General features: G+C 44.3%; 1 protein-coding gene across 2 annotated transcripts in view; it reads left to right on the top strand.

Annotated features, from left to right (window-relative positions):
• Nucleotides 1-22,505, top strand: part of parp3 (poly (ADP-ribose) polymerase family, member 3) — a 37,903-nt gene extending 15,398 nt beyond the window's left edge. For both annotated transcript variants that reach the window (XM_043708477.2, XM_043708476.2), the window contains exons 4-11: nt 3,560-3,745; nt 4,434-4,569; nt 9,933-10,156; nt 10,904-11,062; nt 14,373-14,459; nt 15,563-15,740; nt 18,156-18,302; nt 20,373-22,505. In XM_043708477.2, the coding sequence (XP_043564412.2) occupies nt 3,560-3,745; nt 4,434-4,569; nt 9,933-10,156; nt 10,904-11,062; nt 14,373-14,459; nt 15,563-15,740; nt 18,156-18,302; nt 20,373-20,536 (1,281 nt within the window). In that variant the 3' untranslated portion in view covers nt 20,537-22,505. The remainder of the gene's footprint in view (nt 1-3,559; nt 3,746-4,433; nt 4,570-9,932; nt 10,157-10,903; nt 11,063-14,372; nt 14,460-15,562; nt 15,741-18,155; nt 18,303-20,372) is intronic.
• The last annotated feature ends 4,780 nt before the right edge of the window (nt 22,506-27,285 follow it).

The following is a 27,285-nucleotide window of genomic DNA, read 5'->3' as shown; positions in this document are numbered from 1 at the left end:
CTGAATGCGGTATTCCAAAACCGGCCCAACAAATATCCTGTACATGATCTCCCAACCCGACATATTCCTGTTACTCCATTAATTGATGTATCTCACAGATTTCACAAAAATAACAGATTGTTGTTGTTTTTTTTGTCTCTTCATTCTGTTCCCTTGGAGAATATTGTGGAGAGGATGGGCAGGGTAGTTAACAATCTGACAGGCTGACATGGTTGTTTCTTTTATCTTCACACTCTCCCCATGTGCATTAGTGAGAGGGACTCCAGAATGATAGAAACAACCTGAGGTGAACGACCCTTGCTGTGACCATCATTATCCCAGTGCTTCGTCCTGCGCAGTGGCAGGCTGCACTGTGTGTATGTGCTGCTGTACCCAGAGGAAACGAGTATCCCACGTAATGTAAAATTCCCAGGTGGAATTACAGCCTCTGCTGTCTGGAACCTTTCAGAATGCGAATTGAATAATTCACGTTGTGACTCGAATGTAGCACTGGATATGAAATCTGATTATTTAGGACCCAACGATCCTCTTGTGAATCCCTAGAAACACAGAGTAGGAGCAGGAGTACTCCGCCATTCAGTATGATCATAACGATTATCCAACTCAACACCCTGTTCCTACTTTCTTCCCATTCCTTTCGATCCCTTCAGCCTCAAGAATTGAATCTAACTCCTTCTTCAAAACTGGACTGGGAGAACGCATATCCACTGCTTTACTTCTAAGCTGCTATATCCAGAGAGTACTGCAGAGGTTGGAGATCATCATCAGATCCAGCAATGGGATCTAACTGTCACTTTGAGAAATGCTGCTATGCTCTCAGTTGATACTAGTGTTGGACAAGTCGGATCTCGGACTGAAATCTGGTTTGGGTACTTCTATAAAATGGTGCTGATCTTTCATTGAGAAACAAACAATGTTGCAGATTTGGTTTCAGCAATAAAACACCAGTGATTTTGATGCAAATAGAATTAATATAAAATATAATGAGCCATAATATATCATTATTTTGAAGATTTTGAAACATTGTGAATTGCAATATTTCAACTATTCCAACAATACCCTTTTACAGCAGCAAACATCAGAGAATATTCCTCTCTATCAAATCTATAGGGGTTGACTTAATTGTTGCCGTCAATTCCTAATCATGAGAGTTGATAGTATCTTCCCTGATTATTCATAGATTGGACTTAGACCTTCTCAGCTTCACAAACAGTCCAAAACTCTCCTCTTTCATCAGGAGAAACTGCTTTATACATCTAACACTCACCAGGACTCACTCCGTGAATTGAAACATTTAAAGCTTTCCAAGCAATATGTGCTTCTCCGAAACCAAAAAAATTCCAATTCCATTAAGCTAAAAGCAGCCTGATGATTTCAATGTTTACTTTGCTCATAAAATCTCTCCACCACTCTCTGGGTGAAGATATTTCACCACCCCCCCTAAATGGACTACCCTGTATCCTTAAACTGTGAGCCCTGATTCTGGACTCCGTCATCAGGAATAACCTTCCGATGCTTACTCTGTGTTATCCTGTTAGAATTTTATAGGTTTCTATGAGATTCCCCCTTATTCTGCTAATCTCTGGTGAATAGTCCAAACAGAAGCAATCTTCCAAATGTACCACCCCAGTTTAAGAAGGGAGGGACTCCGAAGACAAGAACTTGTAGGCCAGTCCATTAGTAAAGATGAGATTGCGGAGTACTTGGAAGTGCATGGTAAATAGGACTGAGTCAAGGAGAGGTAATGCCTGACAAATCTGATAGCATTCTTTGAGGAGCTAACAAGCAAGTTATACAAAGACAAGCCAATGGATTTGATCCAATTGGATTTCCAGAAGGCCTTTGACAAGGTGCTGCACAGCAGGCTGCTAAATATGGTAAGAGCCATTCGTGTTAGGGCAAAGTTCTGGAATGGATAGAGACTGGCAGAAGGCAGAGAATGGGGATAAAGGGGTTCTTTTTCAGGATGGCGACTGGTGACTAGTGGAGTTCTGCAGGGGTTAGTGTTGGAACCACAATTATCCACATTAAACATTAATATTCTGAAAGAAGGCATTGAAGGCATTGTTGCTAAGTTTGCAGATGACAAAAAGTAAGTGTCAAGACAGATAGTGTTAAAGAAACAGGGAGCCTGCAGAAGAACGTTTGACAGGCTAGGGAAGTGGACAAAGAAGTGACAGATGGAATATAATGTGGGAAAGTATGAGGTCATGCACTTTGGTAGGTAGAACAGAAGATAGTGAAGACTGCAGATGCTGGAGAAGTTCGAGCTGATAAAATGTGGTGCTGGAAAAAGCAGCATTGTGGGAAAAGCACGGCAGGTCAGAAAGAAGTGTAGATTATTTTCAATAGGGGGGGAAAGGTTCGGAAATCTGAAGCACAAAGAGACTTGGGAGACCTAGTTCAGGATCTCTCAAAGTTAACATGAAGATTCAGGTGGCGGTTAGGAAGGCAATTGCACGGCTAGTATTTTTTTTGAAAGGGCGAGAATACAAAAGCAGGGATATACTGCTGAGGCTGTTTAAGGTTCTGGTCAGATCAAGTGGAATATTCTGAGCAGTTTTGGGTTCCATTTCTAGGGAAGGATTTTCTGATGTTGGAGAGGGTCCAGAGGAGCTTTACAACAATGATCCTAGTGGTGAAGAGCTTGCCATATAAGGAGCGGTTGAGGACTCTGGGTCTTTATTCAATGGAATTTAGAAGGATGAGGGGGTGGGAATTGATTAAAACTTAGAATACTGAGAGGCATGAGCAGTGTAGACATAGTGGAGATGTTTCCGCTAGTAGGAGAGACTGGGACCCTAGGGCGCAGCCTTTGAATGAAGGAATAACCCTTTCGAATTGAGATGAGGAGGAAATTTCTTGAGCCAGATAATGGTGAATCTGTGGAACTCATTGCTGCAGAGGGCTGTGGAGGCCAGGTCATTGACATATATCGGCCCTGATCGAAAGCAGACCCGATGAGCTGAATGGCCTAAATCTGCTCTTGTATTTTATGGTTTTACAGTCACTTCATATGTCAGTCCTGCCATCGTGGGAATCTATCTGGCCAACTCGTAATGCTCTCTTCCCATAGCCAGAACATCATTTCGAGATAAGGAGAGCAAAACTGGAGACAGTATCCCAGGTCCAGGGTCCAGAGCCTGAGAATGAAAACCAATGTTTTTGGAAAATAATGTTTAATGGAGTCTAGTAACCCTTTCCTAATGTAAGGCTTCTGTTGAGCTCTGAAACCTGATACTTCTGCTTTATTCCTTCCTCTCACACTCAACAAGAGGTTTTACACCACATTGATTTCCAGTTTTTCTTGGAAATAACTTCCCAAAGTAGACCTCTGCAACAGGAACACCCTCTCCTGATTCCCAATGAACCGTTTATGTCTGAGCAGTAGTGTGAAAGGGAAGAATAGCACACCAGTTGTAATTCCATAATAAAAACACAACCAGTTGGAAACATAGATGAAGACTGTCCTGAAAGCTTAAGACAGGATTCCTGCAGCTTTGGGTGCCAAGTGAGCTCTTAGTGTGCCTTGTTTAGTCTGCCTCTACCTTCTGGACAGGGAGAAGTTGGCCAAAGCAAACTGGGTTCTCCGGTCGCCCTGAATGTCGCTGTGAAAGATTTTGAAAAGAAGTTCAAAGATAAGACCAAGAATGACTGGGCGAACAAAGACTCCTTTGTGGCTCATTCTGGAAAATACACCATGATTGAAGTCCAGCAGGGCTACGAGGAAGCAACGATTGTAAAGGTAGGTCCATCTCGGTATGGCATTCACTTTTGACCTATTTTACTTTCTCAGATGCTGTGACAGTCTCCAATCTGCCAGAGTTAGCTGTGTGTTTGTTTTGTCCATGGAGTCTAGTGATGTGTTTGACAGTGATCCTTGTTGAGGGAGGAGAGAGTCAGCAGCAGAGGAAAAGGTCTACCTGTGACAGAGCTCACCTCATGAATTTCCACCAAAACAGGAAGACCAAAAGCTGCATTGTTTTAATTGGAGACTTTTGGATGGAAGTTGAATGTAGGCAAGAGAGCAGGGCTTAGAGAAAATGTGGCACATCAAAACGTTTTGATCCCAAACAAATGGAGGATTGCGTGAGGGTTGGGTGAAGGTTCAAAACCTGTGGAAAGGTTGGGCTAATCCGGTCATGTGGAATTTATTATATTGAGAATGGAGGCAAACTGTGATATTTGGAATTTTAGGAGTAACCAGAGAGGTTTTTTTTTTAAAGAGAAGGGATGATGTGGTGCTAAAGAGGTATGAGATGGTTGGAATGGTGTATGTGAAAGTTAGGGATGAGGCAGAAACTTGTGGGTGGGGGGAGGTCAAGGCTACGGTAGGAAGATTCCAAAAGGTAGGACTACGTGGAGGATACTGTCCTTTTGGACTGAGTGCATAATATGGCAATCCTTATGCTATTTGGTTTGTTTGATTGCAGAACGACACTGTGGACGGAGGCACAATTGTAAATAAGAAAGTCAAACATTGCACTTTAGACAAGCCAACCCAGGAGCTGGTCACTCTTCTCTTTAGCCATGATATGTTCAAGGAGCAGATGCAAACTATGAATCTTGGTAAGTTCGTCCTCTGAGTTCACATTCCACCCAGCAAGCTGATAGACCAGAGGCTGAGGCTTCAGTTTCAAAAGAGTTCAAGATTGGAACCATTAGGCTTACTCCCTGCTTACAGTATTGGTGATGGAGCTGCCCAGATGGTATGGCTATCCACTCTGTACCTGCTGGGACGTCGTTCTTTCCCAAACTGTCGCTTTGTAAAGGTATAATTTCACCCTTGGGGATTTAGATTTATTGTCACATCTATATAAAAATACAGTGAGAAGTGTTTTCTTGTGTGTTGTATGCAAAGTGTCACGCTCTGGCACCATCTTGAAATACTGAGTATAATGCAAGATTTTACTGCAGCCATTTATCTTTCTCTCCTCTTCTTGTTCCTCCTCTGCTGCTACTCCAGTCACTGCTTGACATCAGCCTGAATCTCTGAAACGGGCTCTGGGGGTCTCTGTAATGGGCTCTGTGGTGTCGGTTACAGGCCTCTGCACCTGCCGCTACAATCACGATTATTGTGTTTGAGCTGGAGCCAAGGGCCTGGGGAGGAGTGGGTTCCCCACCTCCTGTTCCCCCATCCAGCACTCCTCCACGCTGTCGCCGGTCATCGGTTGTCAGGGTCCTCTGCTGTCCCTTCCGCCCTGACTTCTGCTCCTTCAGGGGCTGGGGTAACTAGTCGTGGACCTCCAGCCTCAGCTCGGCCTACGAGTCCTGGCCGGGGGGGAGTCCACTTGGGACCTGCTCCTCACTCGCTGGCAGAGCCTCGGCTAGGGTGGCTGGTTCATCCTGACGTTGCTGCAGCTGGAGGCCTCCTCCTTCACCCACAACTCTACAGATTTTAAAGGAAGAAGAGAGAAGAAAAAAGAAAATAGCAAAAACTGAGGGAAAAAGGAAAGAAAGCAGATGGAAGTGGACGAGTCCCAGGCTCAGCCCTGTTGCTCAGCCCGCCATCCTGCAGGAAGGTTCCACTCTGCCCCAGCCATGACACACTGAATGTAAGTCATGTTTCTGAGGCCTGTTCTCCTGCCAGACATTCACAGGCATCCCACCTCCAGCATTAGTGGCGAGACCTGTTTATCTTTATCATGTGACAGTTAGATTGTGTATGTCATTTGGACTGGCTTAGATTGAGCACTGGTCACCAGCCCATTGGGAGGTTGGCTCAGTCGGCAGTGCTGTTGCCACTGAGTTTGAGCCTCAATCTAGAGACTCTGAACCGATAAAGTACTGAGGGAATGCCCTCACTGCTGGCCTCTCTTAGATGAGAAACTAAATGGAGGCCCTTCTCAGTTTGATGTAAAAGACTTCACAATCTGAAAGTGGAGCGGGATTGACTTTTTCTCTGTCCATAAGACCATAAGGTATAGGAGCCATAATTAGGCCATTCAGCCCATCATGTCTGTTCCACCTTTCGATCATGGCTGATCTGTTTCTCAACTCCATTCTTTGACCTTCTCCTGATCCCCTTGCCAATCAAGAACCTATCTTATCTTTGTCTCAAATACAAACATTGATTTGGCCTCCACAACCTTCTGCGGCAATGAGTTCCACAGATTCACCACCCTCTGGCTGAAGAAATTCCTCCTCACCTCAGTTCTAAAGGGTTGTCCCTTCACTCTGAGGCTGTGTCCTCCAGGTCCTATTCTCTCCTAACACTAGAAATGTCTTCTCCATGTTCACAATATCCAGGCCTCTCAATATTCTGTAAGTTTCAATCAGGTCCCCCATCATTCTTTTAGACTCCATTGAGTACAGAGCCAGACTCTTCAGCCACTCTTCATATGACAAGCCCTTCATCCCCAGGATCTTCCTTGTAAACCTCCTCTGGACACTCCAATGCCAGCATATACTCACTTAGATAAGGGACCTAAAACTGCTCACAATATTTCCAAATGCGGTCTAACCAGAGCCTTATATAGCCTCAGGAGTATGTATCTGCGCTTGTTTGCTAGCCCCTTTGAATGAGAGCTAACATTGCATTTGCCTTCCTAACCACCAACTGAACCTGTGTGTTAACCTTGAGAGCCCTGAACCGGGACTCCCAAGTCGCTTTGTGCTTCAATTTTCTGAAGCCTCTCCCCATTTAGAAAATAGTCTACATCTCTATTTGTCCAACCAAGATTTGTAATGCCACATTTTCCTATATTGTATTCCATCTGTCACTTCTTTTCCCACTCTCCTAGCATGTTCAAGTCCTTCTGCAGGCACCCTGCTTCCTGTCCCACCACCTATCTTTGTGTCATGTATAAACTAAACAATAATATCCTCAGTTCCTTTGTCCAGATTGTTAATGTATAATGTGAACAGTTGTGATTCCAACACTAACCCCTGTGGAGCTCCACTAGTCACTAACCGGCCTATAGTTTCCTGTCTTCTGTCTCACTGCCTTCTTAAACAGTGATGTTACATTCACTCACCATCAATGCCTCCACAATTTCCTCAGTTTATCTTCTTCAGAACTCTGGAGTGTAGTCCATCTGGTCTGGATGTTTTATCCACTTTCACATCTTTCAGGTTCCCCAGCACCTCCTCTTTAGTGATGCCCACTATTCTCACCTCTGCCACTGACTCTCTTGAAGTTCTGTATGCTCAGTATCTTCCACTGTGAAAACTGATGTAAAGTGTCTACTCACTTCCTCTGTTATTTCTTTGTTCCCCATTCTACTTCTCCAGCCTCATTTTCCAGTGGTATAATGTCCACTCCTGCCTCTCCCTCTCTTACCTTTTTAGATATCTAAAAGAAACTTTTGCAATCTTCTTTTATATTACTGGCTAGCTTCCATTCAGATTTCATCTTCTCCCCACTTATTACTTTTCTTTTTAGTTATCATCTGGTTTTTGAAAGGCTTCCCAATCTAATATTCATCATTCCACCACAAGCAGTGAGCAGATGCTCTGATATTTATCAAAAAAAAAGTCCCAGCCTATCCAGCCTCTCCTTATAACTGAAAATGTACGGACGGATTGGGTCCTGCATTGCTTGCATTGTGTTGTGATTACTATCCAAAGCTGCTACATTGACTGTAAAGTGGCCATATGAAAGATGCTATAGAAATGCAGATTCTGCCTATTTTCTGGTGTAAATGAATATGCAGAATGCATGACTTATGTAATATAGAGTCATAAAGTCATACTGCACAGAAACAGACCCTTCGGTCCAACTAGTCCATGCCGACCATAATCCCAAACTAATCTAGTCCCATTTGTCTGCGTTTGGCCGATATCCCTCCAAACATTTGTTATTCATGTAATTATCCAAATTTCTTTTAAACATTATAATCAGACCCACATTCACTACTTCCTCTGGAAGTCCATTCCACACACTACCCACTCCATATAATATATATATTAAAAAAAACCCATGTCTTTTTCCTCTCCTTAAAAAATGCTCCCTAGGTTTGAACCTGCTATTCACGTTATCTCTATCTCTCATGATTTTGTACACCTCGATAAGGTCACTTCTCAATCTGAGAAAACATTCCAGTGAAAACGTTCCAGCCTATCCAGGCTCTCCTAGTAAGTCAAACCCTCCATCCCTAGTAACATCCTGGTAAATTGTTTCTGAACCCTCTCCAGCTTAATAATATCCTTCCTGTAACAGAGTGACCAGAACTGGACACAGTACTCCAGAAGAGGCCTCCCCAATGTCCTGTACAACCTCAATATGACATTTTGATTCCTATACTCAGTGTTTGGATGCTGATGTTTATTACGACACAGGGTAAAACCCCCTTCCCCCTCCCCATTTAATGTAAACCAGCAACACAGAAAATATTTATCCCGTGCGTTAATCTGTGAAAATTCGAGAGGCCAAGAACTATCCCAAAGATCACTATTTAAAGTAAAAATTAACAACTTCATTTCTTAAAATATAACAGAGACTAATTAACTAACAACTATTTACATCTCTTTTCTCTGACCTATCTTTTACCTTCCCTCTTCTCCAATACTAGCCCGATAAAACCCCTGATTAAGATTTACCAAAGTTCAGATTTCAAAACCCGCCAGCTTTCAAATCTTCTCTTCGTATCTCCCACTGTCATCTTTTCTCCTTTATAGGGATTATGTTTCACCGGTCACTGATCGATAAAGGTACCTTTAAGAGAGCTATTCTGCGAGCAGTCTGCACATGCTGGTGGCTTGGCAGTTCTCCCCCAACTGTTTAATTTTTCCCGGTCTTATAGCTCCAATGCATAGGATTATGTCATTGGCTTTTAATATTGTCAATACACTAAATTCAAACTTTATTGGAGTTTGGTATTTTTTGTGGCATAATTTAAACTGATTGGCCTAATGTGTTTTTATTTTGTCTCCAGGCAACCAGCTACACTAGCTGCTGGACTAAAAGGTTACATTATATCTTACTCAGAACACTTGGTGCTGTCAGGTAGTTCTGCTAGCTTTTAACTCTCTTAAAGGTACATTTCACCCACATCTTCATAACCTACATCCCAGAGGTCAAGGTGTTAATATTTAGCCTCTTATTCAGGTTGAACATCTGAGGCCTGTTAGCTCCCAAGTTAAGGGTGTGTAGACAGCTCCAGTGGTTCAGCATGTACAACACACTATTATCCTAAGTTCAACACCACGGAACCTTTGAACACCAAATTAAAGTGAAGTCTTGTATGTGAAAGATCACACTGCATTATTCTAAATGGGAACGAGGGAGTTCTTCTTTATGTCTTGGTCAATATTTATTCTTCCGCCCACATTACAAAAACAAAATATTTGGTCATATCACCCTCATACAGAAGTGAAAAGCTGCAGCTGCTGGAAATCGGAAATAAATCTGAGAAAGCTGACTATCCTCCAGCCTGTCAAGCAGCATCTATGGAGAGAGAACTAGAGTGAACATTTCTCCCTACTCCTCTCGGTGACCACTAGAACCTGCAGTTACTGACTTCCTGGCCAGTGAAGTTGTTTCTCCTTTTTTTTTCTTTATTGCAAGCCCTCCACCAAATCTCCTCTGACGCTTCAAGAAGAAATATTTTATCCCACCCAATTTGTTTTTCCAAAAGGCTTGGAACATCACCTTCACTGGCATCAGTGACAATGAAAACGGAATTGTGGAGCCCTAGAATGTCCTCCGTTTGTTTCCTATCCCGTGCTCATCCGAGCTGAGGCACTCAGTACTCCAAACTAGAGAACAAACCTTTCAGTCAGAGTTTCTATCTTGCTCACTACCTATTGCTCTTGTTATTTGGTAAGATATATGTTTTAGTGAGGATGCAATTATTCTTACTGCTGCTTCCTGTGAGTGAGCACGCAGAGAGATCAGTTGGAGAGAGTAATGGAACAGGGTACACCCTCTCGGGAGACGCTTCATGATGGGCTGTATAAATGATACATCTCTCTGCTGTTGGTCTGATCAGATGTGAAGAAGATGCCTCTTGGAAAGTTGAGTAAGCAGCAAATTGCCAAGGGTTTTGATGCACTGGATGAGATTGAGGGAGCCTTGAAGCCATCGTCCAACAGAAAGCAGCTGGAGGAGCTGTCCTCAAAGTTCTACACCATCATCCCTCACTACTTTGGACGCAATAGACCCCCAGTGATTGATACTTCGGAAGTGATCCAAGCCAAAAGAGACATGCTGCTGGTAATTGTCCTTGAAAGTAGTCAAAGGTTTTTTCGGTCAGAGCATGCTTGATGCTAGTGCAGACTCTAAACAGACATCTTGTTCTTATCCTCCCCCAAACAGGCACTCGTTCAGTCGCTATATTTTACCAGCCAGTATTACTTGCCAAATATCTTGCTGCTGTGCCTAGGTTGTCCAGAGACAATCTTCAGAAGCACAAATCCTTTAAGTGTCCCAATACTGTTGTTTAACCTGGTCCTTACCTAATGGCTTGATCCAACCTTCTCCCTATATCCCCCAGTCAGGATACATAGCCTCTACTCAGTAACACCATTACAATGTGTAAAAATAGCTAGAAACTGAAGCTACACAGTGTGGGGAAGTCAGTGACATTCCCAGTGACTTCTTCATTCACCTCTTCTTGACATTCCCAATATGCTTTCATTTGACATTTCAAGTGATTTCTCAATGGCATTCCCAGTGCGAGTGTAAAGAACATGGAGCCTATAGTCCAATGCAGAACTTATAAATTAATGTAAGACATCAGTCTCTGACTTCTTAGTCACTGCCAGCATAGACACCATGTCCCATCTCTCTCTTTCTCTGCATCCCCCCCACTACAACCTCTTACGGGTTAAATAAAAAGATGGGTCAGTGTGGCGGAACTGAAAGAGAGAGTAATCTCGGGAAGGTGAATAAAAGAGCACAGATTTCTGAAGACTCCATAGTATTCTGAGTTAAACTGCAAATGTCTGTCTGAATTGTTAGGTGCTTGCTGATATCGAGCTCGCCCAGAGTCTGCAAGCTGAGAAGGAGCAGAAAATCAAGACTGAAGTTATTGAGGAGGTTCCCCATCCTCTGGATGAAGATTATAACGTGCTGAAGTGTGACTTGCAATTGTTGGCACCTAATTCTGAAGAATTCCAGGTAAAACTAGGACTCTATCTTCTTTCTGGTCCATCACCTCCCAGCTCCCTCTGGTAGACTCCTCTCCCACCGCCCCACCCGACCTCCCCTCCTGTACAGCTCCCTCGCACCTCTCTTCAGTACACCCTCCCTCGAGCACAGCCCCCTCCCAGCTCTCTGTGTACCTGACTACACACCTCACTGTAGGGACCTCAGCCTCCCTCTGCATACCCTGCTTCTCCTTGCCTCACTTCAATGCACCATTCCTCTTCTCTCTCCCTTAACTCCCCTCGTCCTTCCTTTATCTACCCTACCCTCCCCAACCCAATCTCTCCTTACCCAACCCCCTTCCTCTTCCCCTCAGCCTCTGCTTACATCATCCTTTACTTCGCCCTCCACCCACACCCCCCCACCCCCCTCCCCCATCGCCCTCCTCCAGCCCCCCTCCAGTAAATACTTGAGCAGCCTCTTTCAAGCAGGGACAGAAACAATAAATCCACTTGGCTGTGTTATGAAATACAATGTTGTTGGACCAGCTCCGGATTACGAGATGATTTGAATACCTTCTAACCATTTGCCATTAAATGGTCTCCTGCTTTGAAACAAAGTCCTCAGAGGCTGGCAATGAATTTGCACATGCCCAGTGCTAGCAGAATGGTTAAACCTCGATATCGCAACTTGTTATTGTGAATAGCAGCTTCTAAAGTTATAATCACCTCCAATGTCTAAGTTCAGGGTTCAAATCCTATTTTAGGATACAAGCATAAAAATCAAGGCAGAGATCCCTGTGTTGTACAGAGGGAGCACTACATTGTCAGAAGGTGCTGTCTTATACCTGAATTGTTACATCAACTGACAAGCAAGGAACAAGATTAGGCCATTCAGCCCTTTGAGCCTGCTCCACTATTCAATAAGATCATGGCTGATCTGGTTTTAACCTTAACTCTACATTCTGATCATCCTTCACCCCCTTGGTCATCAAGAATCTATCCACCTCTGCCTTAAAAATATTTAAAAATTTTACATTCGCTACCTCTTAGTATAAAAATATATCTCTGTTTTAAATGGGGGCACACTTATTTTTAAATCATGACCCCTGGTTCTAGATTCTCCTAAAAAAGGAAACCTCCTTTCAACATTCATCTGGTCAACTCCCTGTAGGATGTTGTATGTTTCAATTAACTCACCTTTGATTTTTTTCTAAACTGCAGAGGATATAGACCTAGTCTATCTTGGCTTTCCTCATAAGGCAATCTGGGCATTCCAGGCACTAGTCTAGCAAACCTTCTCTGAACTACCTCCAACACATTAACATCCTTCCATAAGAATGCGCTTCAGGTGCAGTCTTACCAATTCCCTTTATAACCAAAGGAATACACGTATTCAATTCTCCTTATAATAAATCATAAAGGTTTATGAGCTTAGTTGATTACTTGCTGTACCTGCATCCTAACCTCTCTGATTCATTCACTAGAACATCCAGATCTCTTTGCACCTCGGAGCTCTGCAACCTCTCACCATTCAGATAACATACTTTTCTTATTCTTTCTGCCAAATGGACAATTTCACACTTTCTTACAATTTACTCCATTTGCCACATCTTTGTCCACTTGCGTAACCTTCTTATATCTATTATAGGCTCCTTATGTGTGTTCCACAACTTGTTTTCCCAACAATCTTTGTTAAAAATCACACAACACCAGTCCAACAGGTTTATTTGGAAGTACTAGCTTTTGGAGCACTGTACCTTCATCAGGTAGCTGTGGAGCAGGATCATAACACACAGAATTTATAGCAAAAGATTATTTTGTCTAGCCCAGTCTAACACCGGCACCTCCACATCATGGTAACAGTCTTTGCGTCATTCACAACTTTAGCTACCATACCTTCTTTCCCTTCATCCAAATAAGGACCCAGCACCATTCCATGTAGCAGATCACTTGTGTCATCCTACCAGCCTGAGGAAAGACCCACTTATTTCTACTGTTGGCTTCCTGTTTACAAGCCAAACTTCTATCCATGCCGACATTTGAATAAATAACTCTGAACATTTTCTCTCTGACAGATGTTAAGCTATCTGCCCTGCAGTTTCCTGTTGTCTGCCTCCCACTCTATTTGAATAAATGGGCTATTTTCCCAACTAAAAGAACCTTCCCTGAATCCAAAGAATTTTAGAATAATAGATAAGCAGAGATAGTGGCTGTCCTCCCGAGTGCCTATAAAGAATGATCTGGCACTATTTTAAAGACAGCAAGGGTATTTCTTCTTGCTTTCTTTGTCAATATTTATCTCCCACTTTACATCACACAGTGCAGATGGTCTGCCGTTTTTTCACAGTGGTATTTTGGAAACTTGCTGTGTGTGTCTTAACTGCTGCATTTTCTACCTTGCAACAGCGACAACACTAAAGGGACCTCATTGTGGTAAAGTCATTGAATCATTCAGTGGTTATGAAAGGAGCTGTATGAACATCTGTTTTGTTTAATTGACTGGGACCAATTTATGGAATTTCGTTATGTCAGTAATTACAGGAGACAAAGCCCAAGGTTTAACTTTGAGCATGTCTGATTAGATATCTAATTTAGATTCCCATCACTGCCCACTCTCATTCCCCCCTGCCCTGCACCATTTAGAGTGAAGTCAATGCAACCACACCCTTTGGGAAATTTTACTCTGCTTTAAAGCTGAAACTGCAGTCTGTTTTCCAGATTGCTATGGCTGTCCTGGGAGCACTTGATACCGATGCTACTCGTCTGAAATTAATTTCTCACTTCACAAACATTGTTCCTCACTATAATGCTACAGGGTTTGACATTATAGACCGAACAATCTCTAGTCCAGTCCCACTTCAGCCCCAGAACCCAGCTCCAGCAGGATTTCACATGGTTTAGCCCAGACCGTTCTAACCTTGTTGGGAGGGAGGAGGGTGGGGGTTCTTCTCTGATCCCTCAACTTTGCAACACATCCCTTCTCAGCACCGGGGCAGAGGGGACGAGGTTAAAAAACAGCCTGGGTTTTCTCACAAAGTATCTTCAGCGCTGTCTGGTCTTGTTTGCAAGCTGGATTGGGTGATTTTGAAGACCACCAAGAGCTGATCCCCTCACCCAGTTGAGCAATGCTAGCCAGCAGTTTTCCCATTCACACAGTTAATCCCAGACACTATCCTGTATCTCTCTCAGTCTCTGCAGCCTCCTTGTCCTGGCCTTTTTAACGGAGGACGAGGGGAATTCCTTCTATTGTAATCAGTCCCGGCCCAGCACCACCCTCCACTCAACTCTATCTGGCTTCCCCTTCCTCTAGTGGCACCCATTCAACTTCTGTGTTCTTACAGATAATAAAGAAATACGTGGATTTGACTGGATGCAGCTACAGACCAGTGAAAATTATCCACGTTTGGAAATTGAACCGGGATGGCGAGGTAGGTTTGCAGGCAGAGCAGAAGTCTTTGATCAGATGTGGTATTTGTGCTATAACAGTTGCTGTCGTCAGGCAGAAAGTGAATTGAAGGCACACACTGATCAATGGAGGGGACTGCAGCCAAGGGTCATCGCTGCTTGCTCTCCAGACTGGGCTGATACCAGAGGCAAATGTAACAACTGTGGCCCAACAAGACAGAAGGGAAAGAAAGACACGAGGCACGCTAGATTTCCAGAACAAAATCAAATCAGTCAAACACTAGTTTAACAGGACATGGTATGCAGAGAGAAACCGGGTTAACTCTTTGAAGGTGAACACGTGAAAGAAGCATGGTCAAGAGACAAAAGGAGCCACAGCCCAGTTAGACTGACTGTCTGTGAGCTGACTCTATCTATCATGTTCAGTTGTTCTGTGTTTGATTGAGAGAATCTCGGAACTGAACAATGTGCATAGCTGGTTATGCCTAGATGTGGACTCTGAGCACAGTAAATGGACACCACTAATGCTGAGCTGGGAGCACGGGGGCAGCCAGTTTGTTATTGTCAAGATGGTTTCAACTTCTTGTAAATAAATCGGTTGTACTGGTGGAAACTAGTCTCTGCAAACTGGTAAGAAATCTAAAATAGACACTTGCCACTTATTGAATATGCCATCCAGGCTGCTAAAACAGTACTTAGTTCAAGCTCAGAGTAAAGCACAGTTTCACTCACTGGAGAATCAGTTTCACCTTTAACCGGGCAGCTGGAGAGGAATTAACCACCGAGAATTCAGTTTCTTAAAAGCTCCTAAGTCTGGCAGCTCCCAGTAACGAGTGCAGTCAGTTTTATAGTGGGAGTGTTGAATGTAAACAGTGCAATGGGATCTTTACTAACCCCATGCTGTCCCTGTTCTGGGAGTATTCGATGGGGGACAGTGTAGAGGAAGCTTTACTCTGTATCTAACCCCATGCTGTCCCTGTCCTGAGCAGATAGAGTTATGGTGGTCCGTTGCTGAGCACAATGCCGGAAGGTGAGGAAAAGAACAATGCCGGTGGAATGGATGAGTCAGTGCTACCAGGTTGAGGTGCTAGCCAGACACTAATGCAGATTCTTGGTGTGTTTCTAGGGGACACGGTTCAAGTCTCACGATAACATTGAGAACCGGCGCCTCCTGTGGCATGGGACTAACATTGCAGTTGTTGCTGCCATTCTGAAAACAGGCCTGCGTATCATGCCACACTCGGGAGGGCGCGTGGGGTGTGGAATCTATTTTGCATCGGAAAACAGCAAGTCAGCAGGATATGGTAATTGAAGCAACCTGACTGTATGTTGTCCTGATCGCCAAACTAAACTCGAGAAAGGGTTCTATTCTGACGATGCCGCTGACATGACTGTGATTTTACCTCAGCCTCATTGTCATTGACAGAGCCCTCAGTCTTGTCTGACCCATCTCTCTCACCTCTGCCCTCACGCCTTCCTCTCCCTCCCAGATCAGTGAGAGGATTCCCTTTATCCCTCACTATCAACCTCCCCAACTCTGCATTCAGAGGATCAGCCTGCACCGCTTCCAGGCTGAGTGCCATCACCATATGCATCTTCCCTTCCCCTCGACCATCAGCCTTCTATGAGAATTGTTCCCTCCATGACACACTGCTCCATTCCTCCATCACTCCTAACACTTCCTCACTCCGCCATGGCACCTTCCCATACAATCACAGAAGGTGTAACACTTGCCCATTTACCTCCTCCCTCCCACTGTCCAAACATACCTTTGGAGGTGAAGCAGTGTTTCATTTGTACTCCTTTCAATCTAGCTTACAGCATTCACTGTTCCCAATGCAGTCTCATTTATACTGACGAGACCAAACGCAGTCTGAGTGACCGCTGTGTGAGACAGCTCTGCTTCATCCACAGGAATGAGCCCGATGTTTCAGTCGCTTGGCATTTTAAAAAAAAACAATCTTGCTCTCATGCTAGCATTTCTGTCCTGGGCTTGCTGCAATGTTCCAAAACCAGGTACATCACCCCATTTTCCACTTGGGCATTCAGGTCTTGACATTGAATTCCAAAACTCCGGAAATTGACCGCATTTGTTTGTTCTCTGTTTTTCTTACATTCTCCCCCACGCACCACCACAGCCTTGTTTTGTTTACTTTGTACTTATTAGAGAGGACCAATTCTCTCTTCCTTTTGCACCTCAATATACACCCATTTCACATCTTTTATCATCTTCCTCCACCATTCACAAACCCTATATCTTTTACATTGCCCCTCTGCACTGCCTACCCTCTTCCTTCTCAGCCTACGTCAAAAACTTTTAATATTACCTATATTCCAACACCTCTCAGTTATGAAGATGCGTTATAACAGATTCAAAATGTTAACCATGTTTTTCTCTCTCCACATTTGATGCCAGATCTGCTGAGTTTCTCCAACAATTTCTGTATTTGCTTTTGATAAACATAAGGAAGTCTTGCTAAAACTATACAAGGCATCAGATTGACCACAGTTTGAATAGCGTGAAGAGTTATCTAAGGAAAGATCTACTGGCTTTGGAGGCAGTCTGGAGAAGGGTCGCTAAGCTGATCCCAAGCATGGAGGGAATATCTGATGAGGAGAGATTGAATAAATTGGGCCCAAAGTCCTTAAAATAGACAAGACTGAGGGGTGGCCTTCTTGAAACATAGCAGATTCTGAGGGGACTTGACAGGGTAGATGCATAAGGGTTATTTCCCCTTATGCAACCATCTAGGACCAGAAGGGATGATCTCAGAGTAAGGGGTCACTGTTAAGACAAAGATAAGGAGGAATTTCTATTCTGTGTATTAGAGGAGACAGATTTCAGTCACATAGAGAGACGGGAGAAGCTGGGGTTTTCCAGTGAGCAGAGAAAGCTCAAGGACAGGTTTAATAGAGGAGTTCAAAATCAGGTGAACTGGTGATAAAAATAAATAAGGAGAAAAAGTTTGCAAGTAGACTCTGTAACCAGAGGAGACAGGGTTAAACTGTTGGCAAAAGAAGGTGAAAAGTATACATTGAGCTGTTGGATCTGCAATGCAGTTTGAAACGGTGATGGGGCAAAAAAGAAGGTCCGTAACAACTTTCAAAAGGGAACTTAATAAATACTTGCAAGGTGAAAGTTTTTGTTGTGGGGAAAGGATAGAAGGTAAAACTGGTCAGGTGTCTTTCTCATAGACACCGTGGGCTGGAATCCCTTTTCCTGTGCTGAGTGTTTCCATGATTTGATTACAAAAGGAACAGATTTTCGAAATGTGGAGGTCAGTGGGATATTGGACTGTGTGAGCTACCACAGAGTTGACCTGATCTCTGTTAATCTCAACAAATGTAGCTTCAAGCAGTGGTCCCCTGTGACTGATCGGGAACATGGTCACCTTGGCTGGCACCTCTTCTGGAGGTGCTGATGTGGAAGAATGGGAACAAAGAGAATGTTGGGATTTGGTTCCTGCTTGGCCCAGAGAGAAAATCAGTTCAGGGAAATACTGACTTTCTTGTCACTGTGGGCCAACTCATGGCTTCAGGAATCTGGGTCTGGGTCAGGAGTCACTCTTACCCCTCAGTCAGAAATTTGCTGCTTTCAATCCACCATCAGTTTTAAAAAAACAGACAAATGCTCTGATCGCTTATTGTTTTATCTCATGGACAGCTCATACTGATCCAGAGCTGACGTTATGCTGAGATCATTCTTGTCTATCTTGCAGTTGGTTTTACATCCAAAAGCATTGGCGTCATGTTCCTGACGGAAGTGGCCCTGGGGAAGGAGCATTATATCTTCCAAGACAACAGCCGGTTGAAATCGGCTCCCAAAGGCTTTGACAGTGTCGTGGCTCGTGGTAACACTGAACCAGGTATGTCCAGCCCTGCATTCCCCCTCACACAACTACTGCAACTGTTCTCCCCTTTATCCCATAACTTGGCTATGCTTTTCTTCTGTCATCTTCTCGGCATCATTGGCCTCTGGATCCTTTCCCATCGGTCAGTTTTGAGTAGACCGAGCGGTGGCTGTTGACTGGATCCAGCCTGGGTCCTTGGAGACTGGGAGATCGAGCCAAGGCTGACAATCCATCCTGCAGTGTCTGTCCTAATTCAAGGCTCTCGGGCCTAGCTGAGTTGGATTGTGTCTGAGACTTCCTGAGTCTCCGGGTTTCAGTGTCTATATTTAATTAAGTGTTCCTATCCAGAGGCAGAGTACAGTTTTACTGCTAATGCTGGTAACATCCAGAGATCCCAGTGGATTTTACCCCATCTCATTGTTATATTGTAGCTACACCCAGATTAACAACAATAACTTGCATTCATATAGTGCCTTTTGAAGTCAAATGACCCAAGCCATGTCACAGAAGTATTGTCAAACATATTCATTTAACTTGGTCAGGGAGGTAGCTGTTAACACGGGTCTTTAAGGAAAAAAATAAAAAGTGAAGCGTCTTTTGTGAAAGGTTTCACAGCCTAGGGTTATGGTAGCTGAAGGGAACAGCAATTCAAATCCTTAAGGGGCTCAAAGCTGAGAAGTGCAGCTCTCTCCAGAGGGAAGCAGAGCTGGAGGAGCTGATGGAAATGGGAGGTGGAGAGGGTGTCTGAGATTTGAAAACAAAGGATGAGATTTAAAAAATGAGGCTTTGCATAAGCCCAAGCCAATGCTGGGCCGGAGGGCAGAGGCAAACAGACTTGCGTAGAAGCAGTTGAGTTTTTGGGTGATGTTGAGTTTAAGGAGGCTAGCATGGGGGAGATAGGCCAGGAGGAGGCGGGAAAAGGTAGATGTCGAGATGAGAAAAGCAAGGCTGAGGACATCACTGAAGACGGATGGATGCAGCAGTGGACTTGGGGCGGCACAGTGGCTCAGTGGTTAGCGCTGCTGCCTCACAGCATCCGGACCTGGGTTCGATTCCACCCTCTGGCGACTCTCTGTGTGGGTTTCTTCCGGGAGCTCCGCTTTCCTCCCACAGTCCAAAGATGTGTAGGTTAGTTGACCATGTTAAATTGTCCAAAGTGTTCAGGGATGTGCAGGCTCGGTGGATAAGCCATGGGAAATGCAAGGTTACAGGGATAGGGTAAGGGATGGGTCTGGGTGGGATGCTCTTCAGAGCATCGATGGACCGTGATTTCACACTCCAGGGATTCTGTGAAATGGAAATATGCAATTTCCATGATGGGGCACAATTTTGAAATTTGCAGGCAATATGGAACTTGGCAATACTATGATCAGTGAATGGGATGGTGTAAAACCTCAGGAAAAAAAGTACAGTGGTTGGTGAAATGGATGGATGGGTGACGGATCACATTTAATACAGAGAAGTGTGAAGTGGGAGGTACAACTGTCCAGAAAGGTGAGCAAGCAGGCAGACCTGGGCAGATAAAATCAGTGAAGGTGGCAGGATGGGCTTAGTTAATGAATTCGATTTGATGTCCTAGAATTTGCAAGCAGCATTACATACAAAAGTAAGGAAATTATGCCATCCCATGCAAAGCACTGGTCCAAACTTGCTTGCATTGTGTCCAGTCAGGGCACCATTTTAAGAGGAATGCACAGATATTAGAAAGAATGCAGGAGAACGATTCCAGGGTTGAGTTAAGTGGATAGACTGGAGAAGTTTGAGAGGAGATTCCGATCGAGGTCATCAAAATCGTGAGGAGTTTGGACAGAATAGGTAGCGAAAAGCTGTTCCCATTTGTAAAAGGGTCTAGAACCAGGGGGTACAGTTTGAGGGCTGAATGTCCTGCTGCTTTCCTGCAACCATTTGATGCATCAACTTTAACTACTAGTCCCTTATGAGAGACTTTATCAAATGCCTTCTGGAAACCTGTACAAGTAATATTCCACTGCTTTAGTCAGCTCTTCATGCATTGGGTTGAGGGTCAAGTAGTGGAAAAGTGGAGAAGAAAACCCCAGCTCTGTGTTCTGTTTTTTTTCTTTGCAGATTGTTCTCAGGATAAGGAGTTCATTCTCGAAGGGAAGAAAGTGATGGTGCCTCAGGGGAAGCCGGTAAATATGAATGTGCAAAGCTCCTTTAGCCAGAGCGAGTATGTCATTTACAAGGAGAGCCAGGCCCGTCTTCGCTATTTGTTACAAGTGAAGTGCTGAGCAGCCCTGCAGCATGGGAATCCAACTCGTTTTCCAGGGAGCGTCGAGTCCCCTTCACTGAAGGATCAATATCATGTTTATTTTCTGCTGTGGTTTGGTTACTGCCACTGCACTATGCTAGCACTGGCTGCTTTAACCATTGTTGCTTCTATGCATGACAGACTGTAGTAATTTTAAAGAGCTTCTATCTGAAAAACATGAGATGAAACCGAACCTGAAGTGCTTTAGGTTTTGGGGTCCTCTTCCATTGAGTCAGCAGGCAGTTTGACTTCAATTGTAGCCCACAGTGCAGCCATTTGTAATCCTTATACTTAGATATTGACTGAAACTATCAGCATCATGTTGTTGCTGGCTTTAAATGGTATACTGTATAATGACTAACAGGAGCATTACAACCCATGGCCCATTTGTCCTTTACTAAAAACTGCTGTTGGTGTCTAAGCAATGAGGAGAACTGACAGGCTTCGAACTCTACTCAATCCTTACCAAGTTCCACTGACAAACACCCTGAACTGACCGGCCTAACCGCTAAGCCTCTCTCACCAGACCACACTGAGTAACTCATTGTTAGACTATGCCTCTGGGCCTGTCTCTCCAGGCTCCACTAAGTAACCCACTGAACTGACAGGCCTAGCCCCAGGCCTCTCTCACCAGGCCATACTGAGTAACTCACTGAACTGACAGGCCTAGCCCCTATTCTCTCTCACCAGACCACATTGAGTAATTCACTGAACTGACAGGTCTAGGCCTCTCTCATTGGGCTACACTGGATAACTCACCAAACTGACAGACCCAGCCCCTAGACCTCTCTCCAAGCCCTGTTGAGTAACTCACTGACAGGCCTAGCTCTGATGCCTCTCTCCAGGCCACACTGAATAACTGACAGAACTGATAGTTTGCTCGGTGAGGCCTCCCTCATGGGCCACATTGATGTGAGGGGACCACTCTAGCTCGAGGTCTCTCCTATGCATTCTGCACCACATTGGGAAATGGTGGTAAAATCACTTTTGCCGACTGTAGGCTGACAGCAAAAAGCTGGACATGTCCCTCATTAGTACGAGCAACTTGCCTCTCGCTCGATTCTCGGTCAGATTTGACAAGCCTTTCACCCCACCCTGCTTGGTTATGGTGTTGTTTTCTGAGGAACCAGTCTGCGCTCCCTCACAAACTCCCACAGACTCAAGGAGACCTGCAATTTATTGAAATGTATAAATGGGAGAATGAGGTGCTGCTCTCCCACGATTCAGATGAATTCAGCTGCAAATAATTTTGCATGAGAAATTCGAATACATGACTGACTCTTTAGTTAATCCATCTTGCCAAGGCTGCACTATGTGACCCAAACTGGATGGCAGACTGATCCCATCTGCCTGCAGTCCCTCACCCAACTGTTTGTCTGGAGAACTGGTGTCTGCTGTGCACCACTGTAATGGCTGCTCAAAGCCTCTGCAAGAGTATACTTCGTCATTGTAGAAAGGAGGTAGGATAATGCAGGCCCAACTTTGGACTGGAGTCTGTGATTTGACATTGGTCACAATGAAAGTTTGGTTCCTCTGCTTCATTTGAGATTGTGGCTTGACAGATTCCTTCTGTTGTGGGTTCAGTCGCAGAAACTGAAGCTGTCCTCAGTCTACTGCCATTACCTGGAGAGGGGTGAAGGTTAAAAATTGGCCTTGTCATCCTGTGGTAAAAGCCTCTGTGAAAGGCAGTGGGGTTTCAATAGTAGATCTGACAGCACATGCTCACTGTGTAAGGCATTGATCTAAGGTTGCTTTAGTAGAGAGTGTGTGACACCAGAATAATCTCTTATCCTTGACCCTGTGACTCTATTGGAAGCTGTGATTCACCTTGCACTGTGGAAGATTTTTGATATAACAGATTGTACCCTCAGGGTTGGTGATTGCTACCACTGTGTTTACCTGATAGTCTCAGTTTGCACTATTAAAGGATTCTATTATTCTGCACACTACTCTAAACTGAATGAGCTGCCTCTTTTGTATTATTGCTGGATCCTCAAGTTCATAATCGGTGTGTTTTTGAAGAAGTGAAATGTATGTTTCTTAGCTCTGTAAGTGTGTGTGGCCAATTTGTGGGTTTTAAGTGAAAAGGATTATTTATTCTTTTATGCACTCTGATCAGTTTGAAAACTGTGTATTTGTCCCACTCTCCCTCGCGTGCTCTCTCTCCCCCTTGCACGCGCGCTCTCTGTCTCTCTTGCACGTACACATAGACACACGCGCACACAAACACATGACGCACAACTTTGTAAGAAACAGTCTCTTGTGGGCTTGTTTAAAACTTGATGTTTCACACCTGGATAGACTCAGCTGGTTACAATCGTGTCTAAATTCTTGCAGAGATCCCCTGCAAGGTTGGAGGTTCAGCAGGTCATGACGTTAGGCACTTGTGGTTTGGATGTCAAGCCACTTTACTGATCGATGGTGAGTTAAATTACACCTGGAAGCTGCTGCACGTTGTAGAGAAGGCCTTGTTCTACTGCTCCTCTAAGCAACTGACCTAGTGTCACTGACTGTCTCTTCCTAGTCCTTGGGAAAAAATGAAATATTTGGTACCAGAAGCCAGTTTTGGTCAGGTCACCAACCCGACCAACACCTTTATCATCACCTGGGATGATCTGATGCTGTAATGATTGATACACACTGATTTGAGATTCTTCATGCTTATTTGTGATTAAGCTGGTTCTTTCCCAGTCTTTTACGTCAAGTTGCACATTTGGAGACACAAAGTCCTAAAATCCGTAGTTTATTTTAGTAAACCATAAACCATGAGAGATGAAAATTCCACAGAGGGGTTTCATCGCTGTCCTCGCCCAGGCTAATTCATTAGGAGCTTCCCCAGAGCTTGTCTTGAATTTGCAGGCCTCATCTGAGACATGGCAACCATCTTATTAACCTGTTTGGTGTCCAAGAGCTTGAAAAAGTTAAAGTTGTGAATAGGGCCTACCTTCAGTGCACATTACAAGTACTTTGTTTCTTTTGGTTTCTACTTCCCCACCCGAAAGGTGCTGGTTTTAATAAGGTTTCCCTCTCTTCCACTTGACTTCATTCTAATGACCCTAATAGTGAGCCCATATGTCACAATACCATACTAGCTAGTAGTAGGTGTAGGCCATTCAGCCCCTCCAGCCTGTAGCGCTATTGAATATGATCATGGCTGATCTCATCTTGGCCTTCACTTTCCTGCCAGCTCTCCATAACCTTTAAATCAGTTATCAAAAATTATCTCCTCTAAATTTACTCAATGTCCCAACATCCACCACACTCTGGGGGAGTGAATCCCACAAATTCACCACCCTTTGCGAGAAGTAATTTCTCCTCATCTCTGTTTTAAATCTGTTGCCCTTTATTCTAAAACTTTGACCTCTCCTTCTAGATTGGTGCACAGGAGGCAACATCCTGTCTACTTTGTCAATCTCTTTCAGCAGCCCAATTAGATCTGCTCTCATTCTTTTAAACTCCAGAGAATATGGACCTAAACTTCATCAGACAAGTCTCTCATCAGTCTCATGAATCCTGCTCAGCAGGTATGGGTTTCTGGGTGGGTTAGGAGTTGGGCCTCCCCAGCCTAGAACTTATAATTTCTCTGTCTCATCCTTTTCTTCCATTGCACTCCTCATCTAAGAGTGGCTCAGTCAGGAGTACCAATGCCTCGAATTCAGGTCGAGGTGAATTCACACAGCAAGGCTTGAACTGATAATCCAGACTGACCTTGAAGTGTGGTATTGAGGAAGTGCCGCAGTGTCAGAGGTGCTGACCCTTCAGTGGAAATGATAAACCAAGCAGTTCAGACGATGTACAAGATCTCGCACTGGCCCAGTATTTTACCACCATGCAGCACGTCTTAAACAGATGGTCCAGTTATTTTACCATTGTGGAATCTTGCTGTGCACATATTGGCTGCAATGTTTTGACATTATGACAGTGAGTGTTTCATAAGTCACTGATTGGATTTGAACTGCTTTTGGATGTTCTGACATCATAAAGACGACCAGATTAATACCTGGATGTTACCAATAATCCTGATGGGTTGCAGTGGTTGAGCCCAGCTCTGTTTATGTTGCTCAGGGCCTGTGTATTTTCTGGTGTGGTTCAGGTTGTGAGCTGTTGCATATTTATTTACAGTGCCGGGTTACTACACAAAAAACAAATTGCCACTTAGCAACCCCAAATGTGAATATTACTCCTCAGCAGTGGGCACAGTGAACTGAACACTCAAATCTTGCAATGCAGAAAGGGGAATATTTCTAAATCATTGATTCATACAGTATCGAAGAGGCTCTTTGGCTCATTGCTTCTGTCACCCCAGACTGTTAATAAGCTCTTTTAAAGGTTGCTGTTATCACTGTTAATTGAGTTGAAGAAACTTGTGTTCCCAAGTTTTGGAAACAAGCTAGTCAAAATTATCATGTGATTAACACAGTCTTTGATGACAAGAAAATACCCAAAAGAATCAGGGAGCAAAATAGTGCAGTGCAATTTAGAGTCATAGAGTCATAGAGATGTACAGCACGGAAACAGACCCTTCGGTCCAACCCGTCCATGCCGACCAGATATCCCAACCCAATCTCGTCCCACCTGCCAGCACCCGGCCCATATCCCTCCAAACCCTTCCTATTCATGTACCCATCCAAATGCCTTTTAAATGTTGCAATTGTACCAGCCTCCACCACATCCTCTGGCAGTTCATTCCATACACGTACCACCTTCTGTGTGAAAAAGTTGCCCCTTAAGTTTCTTTTATATCTTTCCCCTCTCACCCTAAATCTAAGACCTTTAGCTCTGGATTCCCCGACCCCAGGGAAAAACTTTGGCTATTTATCCTATCCATCACCTCTCAGCCTCCAACACTCCAGGGAAAACAGCCCCAGCCTATTCAGCCTCTCCCTATAGCTCAAATCCTCCAACCCTGGCAACATCCTTGTTCATCTTTTCTGAACCCTTTCAAGTTTCACAACATCTTTCCGATAGGAAGGAGACCAGAATTGCACGCAATATTCCAACAGTGGCAAAACTAATGTTCTATACAGCCGCAACATGACCTCCCAACTCCTGTACTCAATACTCTGATCAATAAAAGAAAGCATACCAAATACCTTCTTCACTATCCTACCTACCTGCGACTCCACTTTCAAGGAGCTATGAACCTGCACTCCAAGGTCTCTTTGTTCAGCAACACTCCCTAGGACCTTACCATTAAGTGTATACGTCCTGCTAAGATTTGCTTTCCCAAAATGTAGCACCTCGCATTTATCTGAATTAAACTTCTCAGCCCATTGGCCCATCTGGTCAAGATCCTGTTGTAATCTGAGGTAACCTTCTTCGCTGTCTACTACACCTCCAATTTTGGTATCATCTGCAAACTTACTAACTGTACCTCTTGTGTTCGCATCCAAATCATTTATGTAAATGACAAAATGTAGAGGGCCCAGCACCAATCCTTGTGGCACTCCACTGGTCACAGGCCTCCAGTCTGAAAAACAACCCTCCACCACCACCCTCTGTCTTCTACCTTTGAGCCAGTTCTGTATCCAAATGGCTAGTTATCCCTGTATTCCATGAGATCTAATCTTGCTAACCAGTCTCCCATGGGGAACCTTGTCGAACACAATTTACTGCATTTCATTGCATTTCACTTTGCTCTGATAGGAGAAGATTGATAGTGTGTGGCTCTCTCTAATCAGCTCGGCATTCCTCTCTGACCTGGCAACAGTATCTTAGCCTGCATTAGCCTGTTGTATGGTTCTCCTCAGGGGAGAGCAGTGACAGTCGGACAGCACTGCTCCCCCACTCACATTGATTGGTGCTTGGGAAGGTTGATGTTAAGCTGATGATGATTGTTCACAGGCAGTCGGCCCAGTAAAAGTGTGAATGGCTTGAGAAGTGCAATATCACAAATACAGTTCTGATGTCTGGCTGTAACTCAACATCAAATATCAGTGACATGGCAGTGAGAGAGCTGAGCCCTGTTTGTGTAATGTCTCTCTCCCTATCACCACCTGTAAACTTTATGATATGCATTTTTGAACTCTGTGTGCACTGGGAAAGCTTGTTTTAGCATCATCTGAATGAAGCTCATGACTTTCAATGACTTGGATCCCAATGCCATGATTGTGGTGGGAGTTCTGACACCTCCCACTCTTGGGTACAGTGCCAGTGTCTATTCATGTTTCAAGCCTTTGAAAAGTTAATGTTGGTGTCTGTGGCATTAGCATAACCCCTCCTTCCCTTTCTTCTTTTAAAAGCCAAACCATACACACTCCATGCCCCCTCAGCGTGGTTCATTTTCATTCCTGCATCTGGGAAGTAGGAACAGCTCAATGTCAAGGTTAATGAGGGACTCAAAGGCCCTGCTTGGGAATGGTTTGGGCAGGTTTAAGCACACCTCATTTCTCTCTCTCTCTCTGTGTCTCTGTCTCTCTCGGTCTCTCTCTGTGTCTCTCTGTGTCCCGCTCTCTCTTTCTGTCTCTCGTGTGTGTGTCTCTCTCTCTCTCTGTCTCTCTCTCTGTCTCTCTCTCTGTCTCTCTTTCTCTCTCTCTGTCTCTCTCTCTGTCTCTCTCTCTCTGTCTCTCTCTCTGTCTCTCTCTCTCTCGCTCAGACTTGGAGGAAGGACTATGTAGCTCTTACCCAGCCATCCTCCACCTCCATTCTGCTGACACTTCGCTACTCAAGGCTCGTGTCCATCAGTTGCTACAGCTGGTGAAAAAATACACACACAAGAAAAAATGCAAC

Source organism: Chiloscyllium plagiosum, unplaced genomic scaffold, assembly GCF_037043375.1.
Source record: "Chiloscyllium plagiosum isolate Xiang-an unplaced genomic scaffold, Cpla_swu_hap1 HiC_scaffold_14, whole genome shotgun sequence".
In the NCBI taxonomy this organism is placed as follows: domain Eukaryota; kingdom Metazoa; phylum Chordata; class Chondrichthyes; order Orectolobiformes; family Hemiscylliidae; genus Chiloscyllium; species Chiloscyllium plagiosum.
This window is presented reverse-complemented; position numbering and strand designations above follow the sequence as displayed.